The sequence below is a fragment of the Anser cygnoides genome, chromosome 2, assembly GCF_040182565.1.
Source record: "Anser cygnoides isolate HZ-2024a breed goose chromosome 2, Taihu_goose_T2T_genome, whole genome shotgun sequence".
Taxonomy (NCBI): domain Eukaryota; kingdom Metazoa; phylum Chordata; class Aves; order Anseriformes; family Anatidae; genus Anser; species Anser cygnoides.
In genome coordinates, this window is record NC_089874.1 from 67,207,960 (window position 1) to 67,233,997 (window position 26,038).

The 26,038-nt window shown below is 41.9% G+C and overlaps 1 protein-coding gene across 2 annotated transcripts in view; it reads left to right on the forward strand.

The window, feature by feature from the left end:
• The window catches only part of GFOD1 (Gfo/Idh/MocA-like oxidoreductase domain containing 1), a 69,936-nt gene extending 44,837 nt beyond the window's left edge, over positions 1 to 25,099 (forward strand). For both annotated transcript variants that reach the window (XM_048075578.2, XM_013194354.3), the window contains one exon: positions 17,654 to 25,099. In XM_048075578.2, the coding sequence (XP_047931535.1) occupies positions 17,654 to 18,573 (920 nt within the window). In that variant the 3' untranslated portion in view covers positions 18,574 to 25,099. The remainder of the gene's footprint in view (positions 1 to 17,653) is intronic.
• The last annotated feature ends 939 nt before the right edge of the window (positions 25,100 to 26,038 follow it).

Genomic DNA, 26,038 nt, shown 5'->3' on the forward strand with positions numbered 1-26,038 from the left:
TACAGTGGACAAAAACTCTCTTATAGAATCTGTATATCCAGTGAGCACACAGCATGCATGCAGTTATTTGGCAGTAGATGTGAAATCCCTAAAGGTCAAGCAGCGTGTTGTCTCTAGTCCTTGCTCCAGCCTCTGCTCACCACCGGATCCCTGCTGCAGGATATATCTCTGTTCAGATCCATGAGGTCAAGTTTCTTCCAAGGTAGCAGTGCAAACAATGCGAGCAGCACTCAGTAAACAGATAACGTGGTGCAAAGGTACTCTGGCTGTATTTTCCTGTGAGAAATACTCATCCATCTACCATGTCTGACCTTGCATTCTCTGATCTGTTCTTCCATCATCTTTAAGAAGATGGAGACCTATGAGCAGATATTTCTCCAAAGAATGGGAGGGAAGAAACACATCTTGTTTAGTGTTGACATGCCCTTGGAAGGTAAGGACACCTTTGGTAAAATAGCTCAGCTGGCATACCCTGGAAAACTGACTTGGACTTGTTTGGGTGCTTCCCTTAATTCTGCTAGCGTGTACTGCCTTGGAGGCAAAGCCAGCTCTTGTAACGTCCCTGGCAGAAAATGTAGGTGTTTGCAGGGGCAGTGTAGTGTTTGGTAGGAGATGCTGACTGCTGCAATCAAAACCCCCCTTTGCTGTATGCTGCTGCTTGAACAGCCTAGCTCCCCACATGCTGCTTTTTTCCTGAAGCTTTCCTAATGAAAGCTCACGTAGTTGTTTTGGCACCTACCTCGTGGTGCACTGAGTCACTAGGGTGAGCTTTTGCCTGCAGTGAGTTGCCTACAGAGAAATCAGCCTCTCCTGCATTTGGCATTCTGCTTCTAGTTAGGTGGGGTAAATATTAACTCTCAGCTGAAAATGGAAGAAGAAAAAGTATGTTGCAAATAAATCTTTTGCACCCTGCGCCTGGCTCTCCAAACATGTACATGTGACATCTGCCATGACACAGGAAGGCAGAGGCTGCTCTGATGGACTGGTGGTCTGTGCATGGCTATAACCACGGCCTGGTGGTGTTTCTATTATATTTTTAGGGAGTTTTGGTAATTTCCTTTAAAGAGGGGCTTTTCAGCAGCAGCATAACTGAGAATTTTGGATTTCTGTTGCAACTCCTAATTCCTCGCAACTCATGTGCTAGTCCCTTGTGTAGTACATTGCCTGTATTTACAGAGATGTTGCCATGCTTTTCTGCCTGCAGCAGGGCTCTAGAGAGGGAGGAAAGAAAGTACATAGTGATAAGAAGTGTTATTTTGTAAAAGGAGTAAGTGGAGTGGACAATTTTTTTTTTGGCCAGCACATTTTTAATGACAAGTTTTCTCTTAAGGTGGCTCAGATATTACGAACCTTTAACTGTGCCCTCCATCTGCAGTAATCTGACTCCCAGATGTTAAAAAATGAATTGAAATGATTAGAAGTTCTCTTCAAACATGCTGTGTTTTTAGTTTCTTTGGTAAAGTAGCATCACATTTCAAGCTTTTCTCCACAATCATAAGGTTTGGTTTTGAAACCAATTTCTAAGATAAAAATTTGAGATATGTGCAGATTTTGCTTCTTTTCAAGAAGAGTGGAAATGATGGCAAGGTTGTGAGACTGGGTAGGATGGCATGATGCCTTCAGGTGTAGGAAGGTTACTAGGGAAGGATGAGGTTAGATATGATTGCTGCTTTTGCCACTTTCACACTATCTGTACTGGAAGGAATCATCAAACATCTTGATTGCTCTTTCCTCTGTTTTATGATGGAGGGATGGTACCTGCTGAGCTTTGTGGAGTGCTTTGAAATCTGTGGGTGAACTGTAGTCCATAACTGACCCAGGATTGCTTTCAATAGTACTATAGTTGCTCGTTGGTTGTTATTGTTCCTGCAAAGGAACAAATCCAACTCCAATTTTTTCTGCAGCAGGTGCAGGTACAAACTTACAGTAAAGGTAGATGTTGATGATGACACTGAGAGGTAAAAAAGCTCAGTTCTGGAGTGTCCTAGAGAGCCTTCTGTTTGATATATGTGGACTCCCAGTTCAAGGGTAAATAGGCTGGACTCAGAAGGGAAAAATAAAGGGGTGGTTTTATTAAATTTCCCCCATTCCTAAGCAAACAAGGAATTTGGAATCAGCTCAACACACAAAGCCTGAGTGGGACCCTTGTGTCACAGGCCACAGAGGGGTCCTTTCTGATATCTCAAAAGCTTGTGCTCTTCAGTTGGAGTTCGTAGCAAAGCTCTTGTCTAAATCCACCCACAAGCAGTTGCGTTTCGGTTTCTAACTGGAAACTTCATCCAGACGGAAGGACATACCAAATAATACAAGCTTCCCAAGGAGCTTCTTGTCTGACCTGCATGTAAACCAGTCCTGGTATAGGATGTGGGATAGGATGTTCTACATACAGAGTTACGGTGGTACAGCTTCTAACATGGCTGGTATTACTGGTATAAAGATGACGTATAGGAATGAGCCAAACCACTATAAAATACATTTTAACAGTAAAACCATATGTATGCTTGGAGGTGGGGATGGTACGGTTTTTTAATGCATCATTATAGAATAATAACAGACTGTTTGTAGATACAGCCTAAAAAAAAAGAATAAACCTTGGCTAGCTTTTAGTCTGTAGTGACTGACATGTCTTTGGGTTATTAAAACCTTGGACTATATTAAATGATCTTAAAGATACAAGCATATTGTTGTGAAGCCACTTGAAATATTGCACAATGTGGCTGCAGAGCTATGCAAATTGGAGTCATTTCCATTTGACATATGCACTGTAATTATTGAAAGCTTTTCTCCAAATTTATTTTGTCTGCTGTAGTTAATTCAATCTCCTTTTAACATTGTCAGTTATAATTATTTGCCAAGAGTAAATCCATGCTAACAAAAATCTAGTTTTCTCTAGCTTGCAGCTTTTCTTTTGATTTCATAATGGGGTACTGCTAATCAGAGGAACCAGTGCTGGCCTTTGAGTACATTACCCAGCAGGGCAAAAAAACATTGCAGTCAGAAAAAGAAATGCAATTAATTAGCCTAAGCTTCTTTCTAGCATCCCAACCCTGGGCATCCTGGTCATAGTGAGTTTTCTGTGTGAAAAGATCAGTCAGAGTTAACATCTCAGTAGGACTAGTAGAGAAAACTGTTTATGCCCTGAGACTTCTCGTTGAGCTCTTGTTCATTCTTTTGTAGGGGCTACAGCTAGAAAATGACATTTATTTGGGGAAAATGATATTAGGTTGAAAATCTACGGCTGTTTTCATGGGAATTTGAGCCAAACTGACAAGATCTGTGACTAAAAAATGTAATAGTCGAAGAGGTTTAGGCTTCTAGATGGATACTGCTGGTTCAGAAGAAAAGGTATTCTTACTCACTTGAAAATGAATTGTCCTTTCTGCCTTTCTTTTCCTTGAAGATCAGTGTTATGCAGGTTCTGAAAGGAAACGTCAGTGCAAGTGCTTTCTAAGCATTATTGACCTACTTTACAGGTGTTTAATTTTTCATCAAGTCAGATACGTACTTGCCAGAGTATAGCTGGGTACAAACTTCATTTCTTTCACCCACCACGGCACAGGCTAAGATGTACAGGAGGGCTCATCCCCATAAGTTTTTACCCCTGGACTACTGCTTCAAACTCTCCTGGGGCTTCAGAGGGATGAGGTCAGAATGACTACATCGCAACAAGGTTGCATACAGCCCTGCAACCTGAACCATAGTTCTCCCATAGCAGAAAGTCTGTCTGCAGGTGACACAGCAAGAGGAACTGCCTGTGTTGGCCCTTCATTCTGGTGTGGGTATTCAGCACCTATATGGTAAAAGAAAGCCCATTGTGAATAGGGGTTTGTTTTCCACTGTGTGTTTGTGGAGCACCTAGGGTTTCCTACAATGTAAATACATCAAAAGCAGGTGATGAGGATGATGGCCAGATTGATGATGAAGAGCACCTTAAGCTGGGCTACCATAATTGGCTGGATCCAGCCTGCTGAACACAACAGATAAATGTTCCAGCATTGACTTGTTTTCAGCAGATTTACAGCAGTGGGAAAGAGTTCCCACTCTCCATTAGAGCAAACTGTGGAAAAAAAATAGTGAATTATGGTTTGAGCTGCTACTGTAGCATAGCCGTGTCTTGTCCAGCACACACTTAGCCAGCAGGAGTATGAATGACATTTTCCAAGAAACCCTTTTGGGAGGATTAGCCTGCAGATTGACTGCAGATAGGGCAATCTGGAATCCAGGCAGGTTGAACCTGATGAGTTGCTGCTCTTTGAGTCAGCTGTTTGGGCTGTGGCTGAGTCCTCTTGTGTAAGCTCTGCAGCTTGGGGAGTAATTTATCAAGCATCCATCTTTCTTACGGATCCAGGGCTGGAGCCAGGGAAGCACGATGTCAGCGTCTCACGTATTTAGAATTGCTGATTCACTTTGATCCATCCTTGCTTCTGCTTTTCAGAATGGGTTCTGTTTAACAGTGCTTAGTTCCCTCTGGCAGGAATAAGATCTTAACCAAAAATATACCCCTATTCTAAGGCCACTGTCTTGGGAGGGGGAGCGACTTTTAATTTATTTAGAAGTCTTTTAAAACCTGATAACTTAATTATGAAATAGCTTTGGCTGAAAAGTTGATGAAGGTGCAGTTAGTTTAAACCACAGGTTGCCTGTAATCTCTTCTTTGTTGTTCCATTGATCATGTTGCTTGAAGAGCCAAATTAATGGACAGCATGACTACTTTAATTAAGGGGATTAGAGCTGAGGTAAATCTGACACAAAGCTTGGTAAGGCCTGGTGCTAACTCCACTGGAAACGTTATCAAAATTCTCACTAACATCAAAACAGAAGTGGGCCTGGAATTACTTTGGTAGAACAGTGTTTGTCAACATCAACTTCTGTGAACACGTCTTTTGGCTTGACAGCATCCCAAAAGAGAGATTTTGTTACAGTTAGTGTTTTAATTAAACTACTTCAATCTTCTTTTGTGGGCTAAGCTAACTTTTCTTCATCTGTGTGTTCTGTAGTCCTGATCATTGTGGTCTCTTCTCTTTGGAAAGACGTAGAAACCACCACTGGTCTGGCCCAGATCACTTAGACTGTGAAACAAAAATGAGAAGCCCCAAAGAATCAAGCCATGGCCTCATTCATAAATAGTTTTAGGCAAACTTTGGTGACATTCTGGAAAATTCTGTCTCACATCCGGACTGGTGTGGTTGCACTGTTGTAATCTACCAGATCCCAGTGAAATGGCATACCAGAAACAAGGAGAGGTACAAAAGGCACCCTTCAGCCCTTTGGGTGAAGTTGGGAAGCTGGTCCAGCTGATCTGGATGCCTTTTGCTTCCCAGCTTTTGTCTTCCCTCTGCTGCAGCCTTTCTTGAGAGGAGCAGTCATGCCAGCCTTTCCAGTCCCGATGCTAATGCCACTCAGTGAGCAGAGAGGGGAACTGCTGACTTGATGAGTGAGAAGCAAATGAGAGATTATTCTCCTCAATAAGACACGTTGTGCAACCTGGCACTCCCATCCCTGTGTAACTAAGATTGCTCCAGAAGATCTGGTTCCACTGCTAGGCACAGTCTGATGGGCTCTAGGAATATTTGGCCAATAATTGTAAACTGACATTTTCAATTTCTGCTGTTTTATACTATGTGTACTCATCACTGAGCAGAAGAAACAGTACTGCACACCTCCACCTGGCATATATGTGTATCTCGGAATTTGTAAAGAACTCTGCTTTCCATTCCTTTCTCTGGACATGTGTGTCTGTGTCTGTACATGCATATATACCGAAGTCAGAAGTGTGGAGGGAGTGCAGTTTGCAAATGTGTCTAGCCAAGATAGCCAATCCCATTCTGTAGTTGGGCAGTTTGGTGCCTGTAGTCAACACATTATTTACGAAAGCGAGTAATGATTTTAGAATTTATCTTAACCAGTCAAATCAGAAAATTAGGTCAAATGCATGCTCCATTCACCTAACACTGCAGGACTGACACACATTTGATTTGCTTCAGCACAGAGGTCCTTCAAACTTCACTGTGCAAGAAGTAGAAATACTCCAGCTAAAAATACTGGAGAGAAATAAGGTTAGGAAAAATGTTCTGGGTTTTATAGGTAGCAAAGCTCATGCTTTCTATAAAATCACCACGTAGCAAGAATCATACTAGAAACTGCAATGCATCTCACACAGTGTCACTGAATGCTTACTGAAGAAAAACAATGCCAAGTGCAGGGAGGGTGCAGGGGGATGCTGTGCTGCATAGTGATGCTGTGTGAGATACAGATTGGTCTGATGCTACAACTTGTTGTTTTTTTTTAAAACTTGGATTTCCTGACACATTTCCCATCACCTGGCTGACAAGATGTAGTTTTCCAATGTTCTTAAAGCCTCCCAAATCCTGTAAAAACTGCCAAAATAATGGCTGCATTAATTACTTGCAGACATTAGTCTGTTGTTTCTCTTTTGTCAGTTTCTCATTTAACACCGATTACAACTTGCTAGTTTTATTGGGGGTAGAAAGGGTAGGAAAGAGAAACATAAAGAAAATTAACTCTAATTATCAGCCATAAGTTTATCCGACTCAATAAGCGTAAACAATTCTGTGATGGAAAGGAAAGCTGAGAGAAAATTGAACTGCCTGATTTTCTAATCCTACCAAAACCTTTACAACAGCTGGGCATTTAGCTATTGTAAGCTAATGCAAAAAGAAACTTATTTAAAGACAGATAATAATGCCTCGTGAGAATAGCAATCGAGCATGGGCTGTGATTGCCCTGTGACTTCATTACCATGGAAGAGAAGGGTATTATAATGTGCTGGACTGATGCCATACATTTTGTTCTGGAAGGTGAATAGAGGAATTTAGAGTAATTGGAACAAGTAAAGGACCAAATACAGAGATTTTCACTGAGTTTTTTATTTAGACAATTAAAATCCCATAGAAATTAATCAGTGTTTGCTTGAATAAGGTCTAAGTAGAATGGTTTTCCTTTCTCAGTTTATCTCAGTATGTAGGGGAGTCTTTTTTGGTTTTTTTGTGAAGGGAAATTCTCAAAAGGGATGTGAGTACTCAGCAGTTTTGGTGGGGGTTTGGATGCATAAAAATTGAGCAGAAATTTGGGAAAGCCAGCATGGTTTGTCCCATATACTTTTTCCCAAGTGCACATGCGAGCACAGAAAGCATGGAAGGAGGGCTCAGGGAGTGTAAGTCTGAGCATATTTCAGATGCCTAAATGGGTAATCTCAAGCTGGGAGCATTTCTTTGTGGTGTGCAACTAGTTAGTTTGTCAGGGTGTATTTGTAACTTCTCTAAATTTTCTAGCAGTTCAAGTTTTGTATATAGTTAAAAATATATGGAGTGCTTCATTCATTTCAGTCTCCTTTGCTGTTATTTGCATAAATGTCTGCAGAGAAGTGATCAGAATGACAGGCTGGGTGGGCTGTGATTCAAGTGTTAAACTCTTGTTCCTAAATGTTAGGAATGAGCTGGAGACTTCTGCTTTGCCATGCCAAGTGTGCTGACATACGTAGTAATGCTAGACTTGGTTGCTTTCCTTGCTCTCAAGTACGCTGCCTATGGATTCAGTGATGCACATGCTTTATACTCCCAAGTCAAAGGCTGTAGTTGAAAAGTCCATGACTAACCATGTTAACAGCAATCAAAATTATTGTGGACTTACTAGAAAACTTAAATTCATGTCAGCGCAGTGTCACAATCGTATGGATACATATGGTCTTTGGAGGGGAGGTCGCATATCTGTACTGTGCTTGTACAACATCAGTCCCAAAATGGACCATATCTGTTTCAAAGATCCTTGAGCACTGCTACAGCAGCATTTGTACCTACAGCAACAGCAACATATGCAGAGACATTGCCCTAATCCATATCCTAATTGCTACCTCTGTGCAAATGAAGGCTGGTACTGGTATTAATACATGATGAAGACTGATACCATCGTTATGATCTTCTCTCATCCTGCTTCTGCTTAGATGGTGCTAATTTTCCTGAAGGCATCCTTACAATCTGTTGGGGCCAGCAGGTATATTTGCCCAGCTGAGGCACCACACTTTTCCTCAGCTACCTACAAAGATCCCAGCATCTCTTTTTTATTCCAAGAAAAAACAATCTCCTCTCTTTCTTCACTTTTCCTAGGTTGGTTTTGCAGACCACTAACCCCGCTGATACCGTTTCTGCAAACTCACAGCTGATGAACGTTTTTACTTGTCAAGACTGTTTGCAGCTGTGTTGCTGTTCATGTTGGAGCACTGTTCATGTGGGCTGTGCATGCCTCCTTTGCTGGGTGACACCTAAGCTGTTGGCTGAGATGCCAGCCATGTGTCACTAGCAGCAGCAACTGCTCCGTTTCTGCAAGGTGTTCCTTTTTACCATGCACGTAGTCACTTGAGTGGACTTTGGTTTAACATATGGATGCAGCACAGCCGAGGCAGAGGCAGTCACAAGCAGTTTTACTCTGTTTATTTGAATACGTAGGTTTTAGTCTTCAGTGCAGTTGTGTGGAAAAGAGGTTATAGCAGTGAGGATAAACCTAGAGTCTGAAACCTGGAATCACAGTGTCAGAATCACCAGGGTCAGAAGGAGAGGCGTGAACCGAGACCCTGGCTCTGGTGATGGTGTGCACAGGTTGGACATGTATAAACATTATATACATTTACTGTATATAATCTTTCACCTAATAGTTGTGGAGTGCGTCTCATCCCAGTCGTCTATGAAATATAACAGTGCAGGTGTTTATTTACATCATAACATTTTGATGCAGAGGAAGAGATTCAAGGTTTGTAAATGCTGCAGAAGCAATTGGTTTGCTATGTCCAAAAGAGCTGTTGCTTGTCTGTGGCGAGGTGTATTACTCTGTGTGCATTCACAGCCTGTTTCACTTGCAAAGTAAAATATGTTCCTTAAGTTGCTGTTATTTTACCTCACACTTAGAGCAGATGAGGAATACACACATGTCCTGTTAATATGAATCAGTTCATGAGCTATGACTCATTATGCTGTAGCAACTTGATTCTTTTGCAGCAGCTATACATATCTGTGATTAACAAAAATCGTCTTAGCCAATGTTAGAGCTGTGACTAATGCCAGTCTTAGGCATTCATCATCCAGATTTATCTCCTAGTCAAAAGTTTTGTTAAATAAGGTTTCCTCAAAGAGACATTGTCTTGCCATCAATTTTCCCCTGGCAGATCTATTGATTGAAATAAATGTTTTTTTTCTGAGCCATTTAAGGAACTGGGTGACAGATCGTGCACTGAATATGATAAATACAACCATTGTTATTACTGTCACTGTAATTTTTACTGTATCACAATATCGACAGCGGCAGCATCTAATAGGAGCGGAGACACCTATACGTGTAAGAAAAAATCCTTGTCCTATGTGAAAAGGCGTTTGAATTAGCTGTGCAGTAACCTTGCTTGATTGTTTTCATGAGGAGGCCTAGAATGCAGTCCTCATTATAAAGGCAGATCAGCAATCTAGTAGTTTCGCCACTGCTCCTGCTAGAAATGTACATACCCACATTTATTTATACCATTTTCTGAGGGATTCAAAAGCTTTTCATCACTTTACAGTATGTGATTCATTCATCCCCACATTTAATACATCAGAAAAGAGTATCAGCCCCATAGAACAACCAGTCCCAATATTGTATTCCCCTAGTGTGATGCATGTGTTGGGCAATAGTTTAACTAGCACATGTATCAGCATTTTAATGTTGATAGCTTTTTAGTCATCATCCCTTCCTCTTGTCCGGAAGGGTTCTTGTTTTCTCTGCAATCTCCTCTTTCCTGCTCCACTGTTATTTTTTCTGCAGAAAAGATGCTACCAGGACTCTCATGAGCATTGCACTGAAGGAGAGCCTTTTAGGATGCACCGCTGATGACTGGGAATGTTGCTGATACCACTCGGGCATGCTGTGTGCCTGGAGTGCCCGGAACTCCTCTGCGCTGTTGGCTGCAGCCTCTCCCATCCCCTTCCAGCATCCTTCTTTCCACCTTGTAGCATCCTTCCTTCTGTTCCCATTCCTGCTTGAATCTGCTGCATCCCCTGCAGCCCATCTGGTCTGACTCCAGAAACTTTCAACAGGGGCCAAAGTGTCCTTATGGCCAGCATCTGCAGCTCAGTGGGGAAAGAGTACTGGCACTGGGCAGTTTGCAGATTTGTATTTAAGAGGGGGTAATGCTCACCAAGTAGCATTGCAATGATTGAAGAGCACATCAGAAAATCATGTGCTAATCAGTGCTAATGTAGTAGTTTATGGTTTAGTGTGCATGTAGCATGTTAAACTGACTACATGATTACCGTATCTCAGAGACTGAAGAGCCTGCCCAGATATCAAAACTTACAGTAAATGAAAAGTGGCTGTAAAAGCCACAGCTTCCAAACTCTGTATTTGCATACAATTTCCAAGAGGCAATCTGAATGTTGTGTGTCGTTCTGGTACACCTGTGCTAGAAATACAGATCGGTACTGAACTGGTTTGTTCTGGCTTCAGATGAAAGGGAGCATGGTTCTGAGGTTCTGTTGAAGACAGGTCTGTAACAGCAAAAATAACCTGCTCTCATCTGCTTTCAGTTCTGGGGGCAACAGTTCAGGGCAGTTGCAGCTCAGGTCACTTCCCCCGTCTGCTGAATGTCTTAGGATGTGATGGATTTGTGAGGGAAAGAGAATTTTTTCACTAACAACCCCTGCTTTTATTTAGAGTCTTCAAGTATTTTCATGAGTCAATGTAGGTAGCTGAGAAGGACTTCTGAGGTCCTGGCTAAATTACAGCTGTCAAATGTTGTATTTGCAAATTTGAAAGAAAAGAATAGAAGGCAATGGTTTAAATAGCTGTGAGGATTTCTGAAGACATTATCTAGGGAAAAATCAATTCTGAATGTTTTTGTGTGTAGGTATATGCCAGAATTTATTTAATTTTTATGCAAGGTAGAAATGGAAAGGCATTCTCTGAATATCTAAGGGGGCTGCAGTAGCACAGTACACTAGCATGATTAGAATTGCAAACAGATCTCTGTCTTATGTGGGAATATGCAAAATACACGGCTCTACTGATGCTCAGCTTGTATCAAACATCAATTTGATGTTTGTGCAGGCTCCATGCACTGGCTCCTGGCGCCTTATGTGGCTTCTGAGATGGTTTGTGTGCAGAACCACAGAGTTGACAATATGTGTACATTTGTGCAGAAGAGCAAATTGCTGTAAATCAACAATTCAAATGAGAAGTAGTGACTTTTGATTTAAGTCATTGGTTTTGACAATGATTTTTGATGTTTTCCCAAGGAAAGGTCTTTCATCAATATGGCCCAAACCGCTGATTTACAGCAAAGTAGAGCTTTTTAACTAGGTTTTCTGCTTTTTGTTTGCTAAGTTGGGCACATTTATAAAAGCAGCTGTATATCTCAGCTTAATTAGTCAATAGTACAATGCTGGAAAAATGTAAATGAGTTACTCCTCATTCATGTGTTAGGTGATACTGTTTTGTATTTGCAAACCACGTTAAAGTGCATTGGAATTGAAACTGTGATCTGATTACGGCTAATAATAAGTGTACTAATAATATAACACATATCACTGTACCGTGTCTTACAAGCTGTGATCAGAACTGAGTGCCAAAAGTGATTTTCCCTCTGATTCTGCATAGGAGCCGAAGGCAACAGCATCTATAATGGGCAAAATCTGTGAAGAAAAATGTGTCCATATTTCTTTATTGAAACCATATCAATAGTTTGTAGTAATAATAATGTGGATTGTCACTCTTTGGAATGCAATTTTGAATTAGCTTTTTAAAAACAAATGAACAAAAACATTTTAAAGAAGATGCTATAATCCGATATAAATGCTTAAAATCATCCATTTGAAATAAGCTGGTAAGCATGCTCTTCCACAACTCCTATATTTGCTGAAACTCTCAGACTATTGCTTGAGTGTTAACAGCTCTCCTTTAGCTTTATAAATGTATTTTTGTGCTGACTAATTTAGCTTAGGCCAGCAAGACCTTGTTTTCCCCTTTCTCTCTCAGTCCCATCCTGACAAAGAGCAATAGGTAGCAACTGCTAACTGATGAATCTTTCTGGTGTTGGTGAAGGTTTTGATTATATGCCCAGACTCCAAATAAAGTCCTTTTTGATTTTCTTGTCAATAGGAGGAAGAAAAAATACTGTACTGGGGCCTCATGTCCTGGGCCAAAGAGATAGAGAAGTAGCCTTGCTCCAGACAGTGGTGGACACTTTAATTATTATTTTGCTGTGGAAATAGGGCTGTCCTTATTTGAAGCAATCAGAGCAGAGGGGAAACAAGCTGACACTGCAGATTGCAGATCTGGTGAAGTCTGCGCCTCATAGAAGTGCTGTACGCCCCTCCGAGTCCTGGGCCCAGGAGCTCTGCTCATTTTTAGGCTCTATAGCATGGGGGCATGATAGGGACAAAGCAGCTTGGGCTGCTGGCAGCTGAGAGGGGTTAGAGCCTTCTGTGAAATGAGGAATTGCAGACCCCAGGCATTTCAAAATCTAGATTTAAATTTCTAATCTAACTCCTTACTCTTCCCTGTACTTGCATAGAAAAAAAAATCAACTACTGCTGCCCCGGCCTGTATCTACTTGCCACTCACTTGTGGGCTGTTTGGCTTTCAAAATTATCTCCACATCACAAGGGCTTCCTTTTTCTGAAATGAAGGCTGAAATTTGCAAATAATCACATGACTTCCTGACAAAAATTATTTTTGTGAGGTGGGTGACAAACTGTTAGATAATTGATAAAATCTGACTTTTCAGCCTAAGATGCTAGATAAATCTTCATTCAAAACAATGGTAGCAGCAATGATAACATAGAAAATTTTCTTCTTGTTTTTTAGCTGCTTCTAGAGAACTGGTTGGATACACGCCTTCAGAGATCACTGTTCTTAAATAATATTCTTAAAATAAATCCAGATTGGTGTATAAGTTGTTGAGGTTTTATTTAGAAGATCAAGGATAGTCAAGGTGGGCCATTTAGCCTTTAGCCTTCCTTGTGAGACACTGAGAAGAGAGAAAATACTAATGTTAGTAATGGTTTTGTAGTGTGGACCTATTCTGGAAACTTTAGCTCATTTTAAAAAGGAACCAAGCAGTCGTCAGACTTACAAGTCAAATTCTCCTGTGTCATTTTGCTCAAACTCACGTCCTTCCACATCTTTAAGGACTGTGAGAGCACATTGTACCTAAGTCATTGGCTTTGGGATCTGGTCTATCTCATGGATGGACCAGATCCCTTTTTCCTGTTTTGCTGCTGGAGGGTCTCAGGGGAGCAGTGCTATTGGGGCAAATATAGTTCCCATCTCATGGACCCCTCGCATGTGGGCACATGTGGCTCACTGGCACCACAGGATGGTGCCTGTTATCATAGAATCATAGAACGGCTCAGGTTGGAAGGGACTTTAAAGACCACCCAGTCCAACCCCCCTGCCATGACCAGGATGCCACCTACTAGATCAGGTTGCCCAGGGCCTCATCCAACCTGGTCTTGAACACCTCCTCCTTCTCAAGCTTGTCCAGGTCCCTTTGGATGGCTTCTGTTCCTTCTGTTATATCAACTGTACCACTCAGGTTGGTGTCATCTCCAAACTTTTTGAGGGTGCACTTGACCCGTTGTCTATGTCATTGATAAAGATCTGTTAATGCAGATTCGTTACATTTCTGGCTGTCTGTGCTTGGAGCACCAGGGGATGGAGAGTGTCTGAGGCTAATAAGTCCAGGCACAGCTGCCATGTAGATTCAGAGAGTCAACCTGCACTCCTGGGAACTTTTATAGGAGTTCCCCACATTCCCCAACTGCATCTTTGGACTCAGGCTGGGCGCAGGAGTGAGCTCTCCCCTGTTTGGTGCCACATCAGAGAAGTCCCATGTCACATTAACCACCTGGCTGGCACTGCGCTGTCTCTTTTTGAAGGATGGCCAAGCAGAGAGACTGAGGTGAAGGGTATGCAGAGCACTCAACAGGAATAACATTTACTTAGGCTATTTTTCTTCTTCAGTTAGCCTAAGAACTCGAGAAATCAACTCAGGAGTTTCCTGATAGAGAAATGTCGCATCCCAGACTGTATTTCTTAATGCATAGGAAAGGGATGTGTATCATTTCATACAATGAGATGTTTTTGACTCTCTTGCTTATCACCATGGATAAACATATTGTGCTTTCTTGCTGAAACAAGCTGACTGCACTTCCCTGCTCTTATGTAACTGATGTTCTTTCTGTCTGCTCTAGCGTGATTGTCAAAGATGTGTGAAATGGCAAAACACATTTACAGAATGACAGGTGGTAACAATTGCACCTCTCTTAGGAAGTCTTGTCCAGAAGTGGCCAGGATTATACCCCAACCCTAGGCCAGGAGAATGGGAGTGTGGATATTGTGTCTAGGTCGATTGCACAAGAATGCTCCTTCAGAACCTGCAGGCAGAATCACACATTTGCACCAGGCTGTCAGCATTGAGAAGGGTGATTTTCCTTTCACACTGCTCTCTGGTCTGCATGTGGCTGCTTTAGAGTTGCTCAAAGGGAAGGTGCCTTTTTTCCTTCTCCTTTTGTGAAGGGAGCACAGAGAGGAGAGCAAAAAAACGATGGCGACTTGATCATCCTGTTTCTTAGTCTAGTTGCATAAAAACACCAGAGTATTCCTGTAAATTAAATTAAGCAAACCTTTCATCTTCTCTCCATGTTTCAAGAAAGATAATGTGTCTGCTTTCAGATTTGCAGCTACAGAGAAGACAAAGATTTGTAGTGTGCACATGCTCAAGTGCTGAACAGTGTCATGCTGGAAGAGCCTTGCACAAGCTTTAATGGAGTATAAAAGCTTTCTGGGCACCAAGCAAAAGTCTGCTTAAATCCCTGACAGGGATGAGAGCACAGCATGTATTATTAGCATATGCACAGGCTCTAGGAACATTTGCATTTTGGATTTGCTGTAATTAACAGGTTTCAACCTTTTCAAAAAGGTTGAAATGGTGGAAGGAGTAAATACAGAACTCCACGTTTTCCCTGTCTCCATAGAAATATTTAGGGCTCTTCCCTTTTCTTTGCACGTGTGCCTGACTTACATTGATCCTAACAACAATTTTTCTTGAATATAAGGAAAGTGAAATCCCATAAGCTTCTCTTTTTTTTCTTTTTTTCTCTCATATTTATAATCATTATAATTATAATTATTATCATTATAATCATAATTCGGTACTTAGATTATGACAGCCCCAAGTGTTCCCTGCCAGTCAAGGACCAAGCCCCCACTGTGCATGATACTGAGCACACAGCAAAAGGTTGTCCCTAGGCTCCAGTGCCCAGTGAAAGGACACCCTTTTCCTCACATGCACGTGTAGAGCTGCATATCTTGAGAGGTGAGTGCCTGCATAGACCACAGATGAGATGTGGGAGACATCTCAGAAGCAGTATGATACAAGCTGCACTGGAGCAGAAAGTTGCATGTGTGGATCAGCAGTGAACAGGTCAGATCATGCTGTAGGGTGTGGGGGTTCTCTGGGAACAAGTAGCTATTTCAGGAAGATTTGACTGTAGGCAAGTTTTGACTGCCTAAGATTTCTCTTATTTTGATAACTAATTTGCCAGACTAAAATCTCTCTGCAAAGAGTCTGTAACTTGAGGAAGACTATTATATTAGTGATCTGTATCCTGGCATAGCTGGAGCTATCAGGGGAATATAGGGCAGGTGGATGAATGCAGTCTCTGATATCAAAGACATGCAGAAAAATATTATTCAGGAGCAGGAAAAAGAGTGCTAGAAGACTGAAAATATCAACTCAGTCACCAATAGTAGTCTGTAAAGATGAGAAAGAAAAGTGAGAAAGGAAGACCATGGCCGTTGAGTAGAGGATTCCTATTTAGTATGAGAGGAAAGTGAGTATCTTTGTACTTATCTGATTATGTAGAAGGTAAACAGAAGCAAGTTGAAGGAAGATTTTTCCCTTTTTGTCTGTTACTAGATGTGAGTGCCACTTCAGTGGTGAAAGCCCTCACTCCAGTTTCAGCTACTCAAATAGGAGCAGACAAAGACTGGGAATTAGGCAGTGTGGATAAGCTGGTTATTGAATGTTTGGACTGTGACCCCCTTCTTCTTGCAGTCAGGCTTTAAATATTCATATAAGCGGGCTCAGACAGATCCTTGCCATCCGTCTGTATTTATATGACTTCATCCAAACAGCTCCAAAACATGAAAAATTTTATCCTCACGACATCTCTTTAAAGAAAATGGAATTTCTCCCCTGTCTTAAGGGAAAAGGAATCGAAACACAAAGATTTAGTGATTTACCAGATTCATTAATCTGGACTCCAGCAGACAGGATCCAAATTCAGCCCTTCTAAATGTCAGGCCCAGCTATAGCCCCAGGTTCCCAAGGCAAAGATCATATTTAATGCTGTAGGGTGTTGTATGGCTCACATAATATTGCTCATTAAGCAAAAAAAAAAAAAAAAGATGTACATATGCAAGTATAAAGGCAAGTGGAGACTTTAAAACTTTTTTTTTCTTTTATGCCATGTCAAAAGCCTTAAATAAAGTACAGGCCTTATATAAAGACACTGCTCATTTATGCTGGTGACAGATGCCCCTGGTCTGATGCCTCTGGTCAATTAATGCTGAACCTGGGAAGGTGCAAAGTAATTTGTCCTTGGTCACATCCCATGTTGCTCTCTGCAAGCTAGTTACTACTATAGGCCTGTGGCTGTTACTTTGCTTCTCTGTCACTGTGTGTGCGTATGGGTACAGAATGAAAGTATTTGACAAGGAAAAATCAATAATAAAACCATTATTAAGGCATCTCAGCCTGCACTGCATTCAACTGCACACCTTGATGGTCAGATAGAACAGGATCACTGTGCAAGCTTCAGTAAACACTGTGCACATATGGGCAATTCTGTGAGGGAACAGATTGTCATAGCTATATTTGACCTGTTTTAAAGCAATTGTGTCTCTCCCGTGGCACTGTGGATGCATTGATGACATTTTAGCAGAACTCCTTCAAAAAAAGGCCTGCCATTGTCAGAATAGCACGGCATTTTGTAAGAAGAAAGTTTAAAATTTTAAATCATGCAACAAGTCCAGTACCTCTCCCTGTCTCCAGTGAGAGCATCTTAAGCAGTCTGAATGGAAAGGATGATGGAACAAGACCATTGAGAAGACCAGCCCAGACTTTTTAGTGTACCTACATTAAATTACTGTGGACATGAGGTTGTGTGACTCGTATGCCTCAGGGTTTTGAATGTGAAGCTCAGATTCAGCTCCTGGAAGCACCCTTCATAGGCAGGATATCACAGAAGAGACATCTGTGAGATGGCAGAGTTGAGGGATTTAGTTTTGTGCCAGCTCCCAGAAGGTGGCAAATGTGGAGTAGTAGTCCACTTTATCTTAGCTTACTTTCTTATCTGTCCAGACCCTTGCTTTCATGCTATTTTTAGGCAGGAGTGCATTTTAAGAACAAAAAGGAATGCATTTTCACTGTGGTGCTAAAGAAACTGTTACATGCATGCCAGAGGGAATCTTTGTACCTTTAGCACAATATTGAAGTATTTTATTCCTAGGATCTTTCTCCTTGACTTAGTCTTTAAGAGTAGCTGTGATTCTCTGAGTTTACTCAATCAGTATATTTTTGTTGTTGACTTTTTTTGTAAATGTTTTTCAGGCATTGGAAAAAATGTCATCTGTGACCGAACAGCAACTCCCCTGGATGCCTTCAGGATGATGACTGCAGCTCATTATTACCCAAAGCTCATGAGCATCATGGGGAACGTCTTGCGCTTCCTGCCCGCCTTTGTGAAAATGAAGCAGCTGATCCAGGAGGGTTATGTGGGGGAGCTGCTGGTGTGCGAGGTGCAGGTTCACAGTGGAAGCCTGCTGGGCAAAAAGTACAACTGGAGCTGTGATGACCTGATGGGAGGCGGAGGTTTGCACTCAGTTGGCACCTACATTATTGACCTTCTGACCTTCCTCACCAGCCAGAAGGCCGTGAAGGTGCATGGCTTGCTCAAGACTTTCGTGAAGCAGACGGACCACATCAAGGGAATACGGCAGATCACCAGTGATGACTTCTGTACGTTTCAGATGGTTCTGGAGGGTGGCGTGTGCTGCACAGTGACGCTCAACTTCAATGTCCCTGGGGAGTTCAAACAAGACATTATTGTGGTGGGTTCGGCAGGCCGGCTGATTGTAATAGGCACTGATCTCTATGGACAGAGCAACAGCTCTCCTCAACGGGAGCTCCTGCTGAAGGACTCCACGCCGGTCAGCAATTCCTTACTTCCAGAGAAAGCATTCAGTGACATCCCATCCCCGTACCTCCGAGGCACCATTAAGATGGTTCAAGCTGTCCGGCAGGCATTTGAGGACCAGGACGACAGGAGGACCTGGGACGGGAGGCCTCTTACAATGGCTGCCACCTTTGACGACTGTCTGTATGCCCTGTGTGTGGTGGACACCATTAAAAAGTCAAACCAGCTGGGGGAGTGGCAGAACATTTCAATCATGACCGAGGAGCCAGAACTGAGTCCAGCATACTTAATCAGTGAAGCCATGCGGAAGAGCAGGATGTCTCTGTACTGCTAGCTCCACTCAGCTCCTAGGAGAGGATAGGAACCAGACAGCTCTTAAAGGAAATGGTAACTCAGCCCTTGTGAAGGGCTTGGGCATCTTGCAAACAGCTGAGGACAGGGGGGAGGAAATACGGTGTTTGGATCAACTAAACCTGTTGGTGGCTAAATGCCAAAGTGGTAAGAAAGAAATGCCCAAAATGGATAGGAGAGTTAAGAGCTGACATAACTGTTTTAATAACAGTATTAGCTGTCTGATTGGAAAGATAAATCATGGACTCATCTCCTGCTTGCAGGTGCTTCAGATTATCCAGTTGTGTTTACTGTGAAAGGTTGGGAAGGTCCTTTTAGATTTTCCTGACGTACCAGAGGGCTGTGAAGGTACTGTCATGTCATCAAATTTTCTGTAGTGTCTGACATGAATGGTTCCTACCATGACAGCTGACACCACCATGCTGTACTACTGCACCTCTAACCAACACACAGAGTACCTGGACTTGGTGTGAAAGTGTTGGGTGATATAGAAAATCTTGGCAGCTCACTTTTCATACAGCTTTTTAGGAGCTTCTATGTGTTGGTTTAGTTAGTTGTTTTGTCATTTCTTTTAAAGCACAATTAAGTAGAAAAACGTGGCTTTTACAAAGCAGCCCTCAACCACAGTGCGTATGCCCTGGTGTTGAGGAAGCGAGGTTCTTCTGTGAGCTCACATTAAGCTGCAGCATTAACTGTGCAGATTTGCTGATGAAAATGGGTTGTGCAAAACCTTCGTGAATATCAGGTGGCATGAAACAGTAGTGCTGGTGGGTTTTATTATGCAGCTGAACTCAGGCTGGTCTTATGAAGGTTTACACTCAATTTCCTGTGTCTGGGACTCACTTTTGAGTGAATTCATCTCGCATTTCGGTTTTAGGTGGAAAACAGAAAATAGAAATCCAACAGAAAACCATTTGATGCTTAGACAGTTCTTTTAAAGCTTTGTGAACTCTCACTTGAGACGTTTACACCAACAATTAATTTCACATAGCTCAACCCAGGAGGTTTCATGTTCACCAAGTGGTGTGAGTCAAAAAAAAAAAAGGGGGGGGGGGGGGGGGGAGATTTCCTGTCATTTCCAGGGAAACAATTACTTAAGACCCTCACTTCTCTACCTGCTTAAAGTAGCTAGCTATTGGTACTGTAGTAATTGTTCCCTGTCATCAGTGCAGGGGTGGACAAACTCTTCTGATATGTTTGACCTGTCTTTCTTTTTAATATTTTAGATTGCAGTCATGAAAGAATATATTCTTTCAGTTCTTAAAAGAATATAGTGAAAGGCACATGTGTTATCCCAGTAAATGGGGATACTGCTGTTCTGCATAAAGCTGCTCCTGTGCTTATGTGTGTACAGCACTAAGTCTTCAGATAGGAAAGAAGTAGAAAAAGTATATAGCATTAAATCATTTTAAAATTGATGAAAACCTTTTCAGTTTGTATTTTTTATTTTTGTTAATTTTGACTAGGGAAAAGAGGAAAACATTTGAATGAACAGTAAATTAAAAGAGAAAATATGACTCTCTTTCTCAAGGTCATTAGATTACTGTTGCCATCTTAGGTTAGAAAGAGAACAACCAGAATAATTTAGATTTTTTTTAAAAAGCACTAACAGTTTTAGTATTTTTAGGAGCACTAAGGGCTTCTGAAGAGCTCCTTCAAATGACTTCCTCTGATTGCTGTATCCTCCTGCCTGTCCTGTTCTGACTTTTAGTGCTGCAAATCAGGAAACTTGAATCCCACCCCAAAATTATTAATGTGTGCTTAATTTTTAAAGGGTGTGTACTTGTGACTTTTCATTAAATACTCCCTGAAGTGTAAGGACATGACTAAAGAAGAAATGATGTGATACAACAAAACCACAACCAAACGGAGAATTGCTTCTACCCATATTGTTCTGCCAGTTCTAGCATTTGTCTCTGGGGCACACCACTTCTGCTAAGGCCTCGGGCAAGCTTTCATCGTTCCTTCTTGGAAGCAGCTCTTGACAAGTTTGGATGTTTCTCCTAGAATTGATTTCTCTGAGAATTCCTGTAGTAGTGTCTGTGCCAACTAGAATTTCCCATTGTAATTGTCATGGTATACCATGCTGTACAGTTCTAGCTCTTAAAAATGCACAGAAAAATACAGGAGATCAAATTCGATAAAGAAATCCTCTCTCTCTCCCGAAAAATTGAATTAGCACCAAAGGGATCAAGGGAGAGTTTTTATATTGTAAGGCACAAACCCTTTATTGAAAATGCTGGCAATTTCAAATCATGAATCTAAGCCCGGTGAATAAGAAAACATATGTCTAGTTAAATATCATCCCAAACTGGAACTAAGCATGGACCAAAATATTAGTGAATGTTGCTTCTTAGTGGTTTGGCCATTGTGCTGGAATTGCTGCTCGTGTCCTCACACCTTGTTTTGGTTCACAAATGTGGACAGCTTTTCCTATCTGCATTTTATTTGTTTCTGTGTCTTTCTGGGTTTTGTGATGCCAGCTGGAAGAAGATACGCTGGAATCATAGACAACCCCTCTGCAGTGAACCCAGGCAAAACGCAGAGAATAGGGATAGTACTACTGAGCTTGACCTTTCTGTCCTGGATCCAAAGCTTTAGGTGACACACATCATCAATCCCCTGTACAGACTTACCCATGCAGATATTGCTGCTTAGCAGAAATAAAATCTAATGATTTGCTTACATAGCCATCTGATGCTGGTATTAGTACCGGCTTATCAAATCCTGTACAACTCCCTTTGTGAGCACAGTGCTGCTCCCAGGATGAGCAGGGGCAGGGTGGGACCTCCTCTTCTGCCAGCAGCATAGATCTTACGCTAGATTTAGGTGAACTTGTTACCTCACTGGGACGGCAGCAGTAACTGCATACGTTCAGGGTTGTATGACAGTTTTTCCATTCTCAAGGAGGTGAAAGTGCTATAGTGTCGCTTGTGAAGATACTAAACTTCCACCTGGCTAAGAGGAGCAAGGACTTGGTTTATTTAAAGAACAAGTATTACTATTCTAAAAATAAATGTTACTTTACAGTCTGGGATCTTTCTTGGCAGTATGAAACTTCTGCCCTTTTGGTAAAGTTGAAAGTACATGAATTGCCCTAAGTAGCCTCTGGAGTTCACGCTGGGTTTAAGAATTTGAGCAGGAGTTAGAAGAGATGTACTTGATTGAACTCAAAAGCGGTACCACACCAGGGAGCATATATTTGGAATTGCACTTTTAAGGCTGTTTGTTAATGCAGTGCCACAAGATTTGAGATGAATGCTGCTAGAACTGGTGCAGGCCTAATAGCCAAACTGAGGCTACTGCTGGAATTTACAGTAGCCCCCAAGCGAGCATGTTCATACACTAGATGAGAAATGTTCGTTCCTCTTTCCTAGGGCTCCTGTTGAGAGGCTCTTTCCTTTGCCATCTACCTGTGCACATTGTATACTGAACATTATGGTCTGTTGCCAAAGACAAAAAGAACCAAAGGGGAGAGCCCGGGTGAAGTGCTCTGCTGCTCTGCAGAGGTCTCTTCCAGTGCTGGGATGGTCAGCTGAGAGATGATGTCCTAGTTTCAGTGGGAATTGTATGGGCTCCACAGCAGGGGAAGGGCAGCCCTTCACTGTGTCCCTGTGCAACAGCAGGGGAGAGCTGAAGCTCTTCCAGGTGCAACAGGGAGAACGGTAGTTGCAGTGGCGAGTAGAGGGAAGGTGTGCCTGCAGCCTGGTACCTACGTGCCCATGCCAAATGGGAAAATGCGCTGGTGGTGCTGAGGGTGAGATCTGCTCCGCCTGAGGGTGAGAGCAGCAGCCTTGCTCCACCTCTGTGTTTGGGAGCCCCAGGAGGGGACCTGCCCTTAGCGAAGCAGCATCTGTCCTGTGCTCCTGGTAGATGCATGCACATCCTCAGTGCTGACCTCGTTCAAGTTCCACGTGGAGATGAAGAACTCTGCAAGAGCTTTAGGGTTTCCTATATCTAATATCTTGCATGTTTTAAATTAGTAGTACTTTGGCTGTCTAGATACAAAATACTGAGTAGAGACGATAGGTCCTTACCCATGCAGCCTATAAGGCAGAGAATCAGGGCTTGCATAGACAAATTCAGGCTCAGGATGGACTGCTGCAGAGTTCGTCCTTTGCTTTGGCTGAAAGCATGACAAATTCCTGCCCAGCCAACACAGGGCAATCAGAGGCACTCTCCACTTTGTTCTTAGTGTTTCCTTCTTTTGGATAGCTTTTGAATCACAGTGACTGTATGAGTTAACAGCTGTCCTGGAAATTCAGCCATTCAAAAAAAGAGGCTTTTCTGCTCTGTGTGGTCACAGCACAAAGATAGTTCAATTCTTTGTTACCTTGTTCATTTCTGTGTCCATACAAAGGGGAAAAGACCCAGACAATTGAAAATGACTACCAAAAAAAAGCAGATTTTATTTCATGGGTAAAGATAAACATAGTATTGTGTCTTCACAGAGATTCAGAAATTGCTGATGACAATTTCTTGTTGCTGAGAAATTTTGGATTTGACTTTTATCTATTACCTTCAGTGTAAAGTATCACAAATTACAAAGTCTCTTCACTGTTCTGTATTTACAATGGTTTAAAAGCATCCAGTAGATTTTGGGCTTTGTGCAAATACCCAACACATTGGCCTGATGCTCCAGTGACCTAGTGAAGTACCTTTAAGTACGTATGAAACAACACTGGACTGTTTGACTTCTGTAGTGCTCTCAGGGTATTTAGGACTAGTTGTGAAATGGCAGGATTATTCAGGACGGCAGTTTCTCGTTGTTGAAGTTTTTACTTGTGGGGAGCAAAGCTTGTAAATTTTAGAGATGATGTATGACTGAATAATAATTGGCAGTCATTTCTGCTTCTAAATTTCCTCTCTCTTGAGCTGCTGGTGAAGTCTGTCCAATAAAAACAATTTCCCCTTAACAATAACTGCCCACTTCCATTTGCTCATGAAAAGAAATTTTCAGTAGACGGGACTATACCTAATGCTGCATTCATGATCCTTTGTCATAACCTCATGACTTACTGAGCGTATGAAGCCAGAGCCCAGGCAAGTAATGACTTTCTCAAATCTGCCAAACAAAGCAACGGGGTTGGCAAGTGAAGGGTATCAGCTTAGGTCAAACTGAAATAGCTTCTATTCATCATTTTCAGTTAAATGAGTAAACAAAATTGCTATAGTCAATCCAAAATTGAACACAAAACATGTTTGTAGGTGGTCTTTTTTCTTTTTTTTTTTCTTTTGGGATTAAGTACCATTTTTAAAGATTACTCTTTTGAAATGAAGTTTAAAAAAAAATCCATTTTACGTTTTGGCATGTGTGAAATTAACCATTTGGGGTTGCAGGTTTTTTGTTTTAAGTTCACACTTTAAAAAATCCCATCCACGTTCAGTGGATTCAGCTGCCCTTGGGCAGGTTCGGCTCTGAACCTGCAGTCTTGTGGTGTTACGCAGTGACCCCATTCCAGCATCTGAATTTGGCCATCTGGGTTTCATTTGTGTCTTCTTGTGGCAGAGGGAAAACTGGTTCATTACACGGTGTTGGCTGTAGGTGATCAAAAAACTTTTTGCAGCAGTGCCAGCCATCGTCTTTAAAAGCACTTAAATCTATTAATGTGTTTACTGTGGTCATTTATGACCTTGCAGAAGTGTGCTACCATCCATTACTCCCTTTTCCTTTTACATCATCCGTCAGACTTGCTTGCCTCCCCCTTCTTTCTTTCTATTGCAAGTCATGAGGCGGGTCTCTCTTGTTTCCCACTAGGTTTACTCTCAGTCTGTGTTACACATGGCATACAGGGTGGTTGACATATGACTTGAAGTAACTGCTAATACAAACTCATTAAAGATGTCGACAACGCAAACCACTCAAGTACATGGCATACCTGATGCCCAGCTAGGGCAGGAATCAAAGCTCCCTGCTGTGTCGTACTTCACAAATTACACTCACTGTTTCTGTCTGTACTGGTTTTCTTTTATTTGATTTTGAAAATGGAAGTATGTTCAGTTTGTTGCTGTGTCAATATTAAGTATATATTTATTGTTTTTCAGACATATATATAAATACTATATATATAAAATGTCAACGCATGGGCATATGTACAGTAGATATTTTAAAGAGCTATTTATCAAGAAAAATAAGTGTTAAAAGTAAACAGAGTTTATATTTTATATATTATGTAGATAGGAAAAAAAAAGTGTTTAAATTATAGTAGGACTTTTGGGGGCGGGGGGTGGGGTTGGAGAAATGGACAAGGACTGGTTCTAGCATTTTAAATAGCCAAACTACTTTGTACGGAAGCTGCCTGCTGTGCCTCTCAGCTGCAATATCTGTTTGTTTCTTCTTCTGGAAGATGATGTGCATCGTTACTTTTACATTGCTTGGGGAATGTAGTTAGTTTATTCTCAGCCAACTGGTATGCGCTGCTTAAAACATGGTTTTCTGGTGTTCTGCATATTTACATTGATGGATTAAAAGGATCTTAACTGGCAAATAAAGACATAAAAGGATGTGATCCAAGCTGCCTGTCATTTTTCCCCGCAGTTGTATTGGTAGTAACCATCACTTTCACCAGCTTTCTAAGTTCAGCACATCTGAGAAAAAAGTCTTTGTGTTTGGGGGTGGGGGCTGTGGTGGAAGGAAAGAGGGAAGACAGAATTAGCACTGAGCTATTTGAGGGCTTAACACTACAGCAAGGCCTGAACTAATGCCTGCTACGTGATATGTCCTGGGGAGACAGCCTGTTTTATTGCCAAAGGGTGCCATCAAAGGCAGCGCATCCAGTGGCATAGCAAAATGGGGGTGTAGTACACCCCTAAAGAGCACAGCCTGGAGATCGTTTCAGGGCCCTTCTCCTTACCTCCCCATGGGTGTCTTGGGATGCTTTTGCCTTCCTCATCCTCGGCTGCCTCCAGTGACTTCCCCATGCCTACCCAGCCCTCACTCCCATACCTCCTAAGGAGCTTTTAACTCCAGCCTTTTTAACTCCTCTGATGCTGGATAAAACCTCACCAAGTACAAAGCAGAAGATCATAAGAAGCAGTGGGAAATTCTAGGCTCTGAGGAAGGATTCATTGCCTTTATTACTGACTGTAAAAGGCCACAACATTCCTTATGCTGCGTTTTCTGTTTTACAGCAGAGCGTGCAGAATGACATCGGGTTCTGCTCGTGCCAGTGCTCACTCATTTCGTAGGCACCAGGACAGTACAGCGAGTCTGGGGCACCAAACTGTGAATGGGGGGGAAATCACAACCACTTACAATGCACCCCCACACCCCCATATCACACGATCTTGTGAACAGTACATATATATATATATATATATACTTTTACATATATGAAAATAAACAGAGAGGGTATAGCATTTACTTCAACCCAGAAATGCAGCTTGGTTGTAATTTTTACCACTACCATAGCACCTATAATATTTTTAAAATGTACCAATGTTTATAT